The 3935-nt window shown below is 57.3% G+C and overlaps 1 protein-coding gene across 1 annotated transcript; it reads left to right on the plus strand.

The window, feature by feature from the left end:
• Positions 1-1023: 1023 nt before the first annotated feature.
• Positions 1024-1872, plus strand: SPRG_17002 (hypothetical protein; the record flags this gene model as incomplete). Its single annotated transcript, XM_012356376.1, has 2 exons — positions 1024-1182; positions 1637-1872. The coding sequence occupies 2 exons, from the start codon at positions 1024-1026 to the stop codon at positions 1787-1789; spliced, it is 312 nt and encodes a 103-aa protein (XP_012211766.1). The 3' UTR covers positions 1790-1872.
• Positions 1873-3935: the final 2063 nt, after the last annotated feature.

The raw sequence follows: 3935 nt of genomic DNA on the forward strand, positions 1-3935 counted from the left end.
CAGACCATCTTGGTACGTGATTATGGCAGCGACAGGTCGGTGACCCCAGTACATGCGAGGCCATGGTCCTTAGCGCGTTGCGAAAGAAGTGAAGCGTCAATGTGGCTGGTCTGCGGACGACTGCACGCTACCTACTATTAGGTCAGCCGTTACGAACTTGATCGGGAATGGGACGGCGGAATGAGAGCCGTCTTGAGGATCTATTGCTGGCTTTCTCGAGAAGGGGCATGCAGCAGCCTGATTTCTTCATAGCTTCGTCCACGACCCAATTAAACACATACGAGCGCTATAGGTATTAGTGTAGACGTAGTACTCCAGGTGCAAGAACAACGCCGCAAAAAGCGTGTTGCACACCTCGGCGCACATGGCAGACCAAAAACCTCGGAGACTTGATATCACACCGTCTGGAGAGATATGCTTTGGTGGAGGTTCCTTCGACAAATGCCGAAAAGGCTCGTGGGCGGCAGGCTGCGCGTTGCTCGTGAGGCGTAGCATGCTCGTCAGGGTCGTTCTGCTTGAGATTTCTTGCTCTCTGCGGTCGATGCTTCGAGCGCCGAACTAGCGACGCAAGGCCCGCCTCCGCTGCACCCGATCGTTCGCGCCGCGGCTTTTGTACCGTCTCGATCGACCACGTTCTTACCCTGCTTGTAGCCGCGGATCGCACGCTCGACGACGCTCTCGACCATGCTCGTTGAGCGCATGCGGCGAGCGTTAGGCACGGGTCATATGAGAGCGTAGCTACCGGGCAGCCAGGTCAACACGGGCGCGCGTCGCCGTCTCGCCGGCCGCCGCTAGAGCTTGTCGTGCCAAACCAGCGCCAACCTCTGCCTCGCGTACGTACTTTACTCTACGCACAGGAGCGGGAGTCTCATGGCTGTGTGTGTAGACATTATGTACTGCGTCTCCTCCTCGTCATCGTCGTCATGGACTTGGATTGCTCCTCTCGGGTCTCGTGGCGCCGCGGCGCAGCACGTCGACGGCGTTGAGGTGCGTTCGTGCAGCCTGAGCTAGTTCCGCGTGTCGATGCCGTGCTCGGCCCTCGAAAGCGGCCAAGTCGCGAGCCAGCGCACCTTGAAGCACGGTGAGATCGTCTTGTTTCTCGCCGCGACCGTCCACGATGGCAAGACGTGTGGCCGCTCATTGTCCCGCTCTCGATCGAGCGCCGGCTCGAAGATGGACGTGGTAGTGGGAAGAAGAGCCGCTCCCACAGGCTACTCACTCCACTTTTTGATCATTTCCTGGATTAGGCGGTCGTCGCCAATCCTTCACGGCCAAGCCCCTTATTTTCTCTCGAGGATGGCGCGCCTCACCCTGTGCGCAACTGGCTCGTGCCTCGTCCATCCAACGCATACGTCTGGAACACTGCTGCGGCTTGGTCGGCTCGTGGCACGCGTCGGTCTGCAATTTTAGAGCAATCCGCGTCAGAGGCCAAGTGCAGAGATGAGCGACATTGCGTGGCGTGCAGTTGTGACTTGGGACAGAGCGCACGCACACACATGTGGATGCTGTCTTGTCGTGTTGCATGCGTCCAGGTTATTGTACGCTCCTTCTGGTAAGTTGATCCGTTGGCAACTCGTTGGCTGGGTCGGCGAGTCGTCCATGAAAGCCATGCGCAAGGCGGCTACTAGTACATTAGTGCGTCGGCTTGATCTTCTTGAGCTCCCAAGCGGCCGTCGAGGTTCCACTTGTGCTTCTCGTGGAAGACAGCGCGCTCGTCGCGCCGGACGTTCTCGATGTTCGCGCGCGACCACTTCTCGTGCTTGCGGATCCGCAGCCCATGCTCTGTTGAGATGGAGCTCCAGCCTTGATTTATTCTAGCCAATCACAAGACCTGGCCGACCTCGTCTTAAATATAGTGTGAGCACCATGCAGCACAACGACGAGTAGCAGCCCACAGACGCGCCAGCGCCACGTAGCAGCCGGGTATACCTCTCCACACCCTTCTTGAATGACGTACACGTTGTTTCCGACGCTGCACGTTGCGCAATCACGCGCAAATCCATTTTCCATTTTTCGAGGTGGGGTGGTAGAATTGCCCAAATACTCCACGTGACATTGCGGGGTTCCAAAGCTCCAAGGACCGTAAAACTGGCTGCCACAGTTGGCGATGGGTCTCGACCCAGTGTGCGACCAGCTTGTTGGTCGCCGTCGTTGCTTGGGCACTCACACCAAACTCGAACTGCCGAGCGTCGGTTTTCAGGAAATTCGACATGCAATTTCGGTTGAAAATGCGTCGGAATCGCGGAAACCGAGGACGCCGTCTCTTTTGGTTCATGTTAAAGAGCGTGTTGCATGTGGCCGAGGAAAGCAAAGTGCGCGCGATACCGCTGTGTGATGAGGCCTTGTATCCCGTACAGTATTTCGGTATTGTGAAAAACACACTATATCACAAAATTGTTCGCCGCTGTCATTTTCTCTCGCTACAGAGCTCGCGTGGCGACTTCACATAGCGTTCTGGACTCCCCAAAGTGCGGTCTAGCACTCTGGCAAGCATGGGCGATTTCATTTTCAAACTTCATTATGGTCGATCCGCCGGCGCGGCGGCCTGTGTTGGCCAAAATATGGCTATTTATGGTTGTAAATGGCGAACACCAGGAATAACGACAGCCGACGCCAGAAAGACGATGCCGAGGCTCCTTGGGCACCACTGACGCTGCTGCATTGTACTCTAGGAGAATCCATCAGCATTCTCTACGTACAAGCCATCATGAGGTGTCGCTCGGTCGCAATGCAGCGTTCCTCGTCGGTCTCCCTCATTTTCGTTACCGCCTCCAAGCTCCCAGGACCTGCGACAACGCTGCGAGCGATGGCGCGATATGCCTAGCATCATGGCCGCGCGACGTCATGCGCTTGCGCGTCCAGAACGGTTCGCGCTACGGTCACATCCGATCGACGGCGCGTCCACGCTCCGGTCGCTGCCGCCACACTCTACGTGTACGTACATCCCGTCAATGCTCGAATCGTGTCTCAACATCGAGCCTGCATGCGGCTGCTCGCGCTGGCCGTCGTGTGCTGCACTCCTTTTCATCACCATATCGTCCTTCGTGGCCGACAGCTCGCGGCCAACGTCGACACGCTCTACTGACGGCGGCAGGACACATGCCATCCTAATCCCCGAGCCACACAGAAATGCTAGGGATTGAGCAGGCCGTGACGGCAACGATCATCAGGATGAGCGCCATGACGCAGGGAATTGCTTCATAGTATTTGCACTTTTTCCATGTCTAGCTCGTTTGTTTCACACGACTCTCGAGTCGACGATCGAGATATCCACGTCTTTTAGCTGTGTATAGCCTCCGCGTCTACGGCGCAAGCGTACCACGGCCTTCTGGCGTCGCTAATCTACTACCTGATACCTTGTTCTTGTGCTACCATTTGTATTCGCCGACTGCTGCTGCACGAACAATAATATGACACTGGGTAGTGGCCAAGGATGGTATTCACAACGAAATCCTACGCCGTCGCCGCTGGTCCACGAACAACCGCTTTGGTCCAACCAGTTTCTCCCAGTAGATAGCTGTAGTTACATAGTAAAGACCACAAGTTGGCACACTCGGTAAGCCCGGACGATGGCCAAGATCGGGATCACTCAAGTCCAGCACGTCCACACCTTGATGCTCGCCGCCGCCCCGACGGAGACGCTCGCGACAAGAACTCAACGCCTCATCCACGCGGTGACGGCAAAGTGCTGAGGCCGTGACCTCGGCCCACACGTGATACCGAACGACAAGTGGCTCGGCTGGCTCGCTACGACGGTCGACGCCTTCACGTGTGGCCCCGTGCCAAGCCCGACTCCCAAGCCGCCATGGCTGGTTCGCCTCCATAAAGTTACCAAGCCGTTGACCGAGACGACGCCCTCCGAAGCCCGCCGACGTCGTGTCCCGCCAAGAACGCGCTTGCAGCTTCCGACCCGCCACCTGGGCGTCGAGGAAGAC

Source organism: Saprolegnia parasitica (assembly GCF_000151545.1).
Source record: "Saprolegnia parasitica CBS 223.65 unplaced genomic scaffold supercont2.449, whole genome shotgun sequence".
In the NCBI taxonomy this organism is placed as follows: Eukaryota; Oomycota; class Saprolegniomycetes; order Saprolegniales; family Saprolegniaceae; genus Saprolegnia; species Saprolegnia parasitica.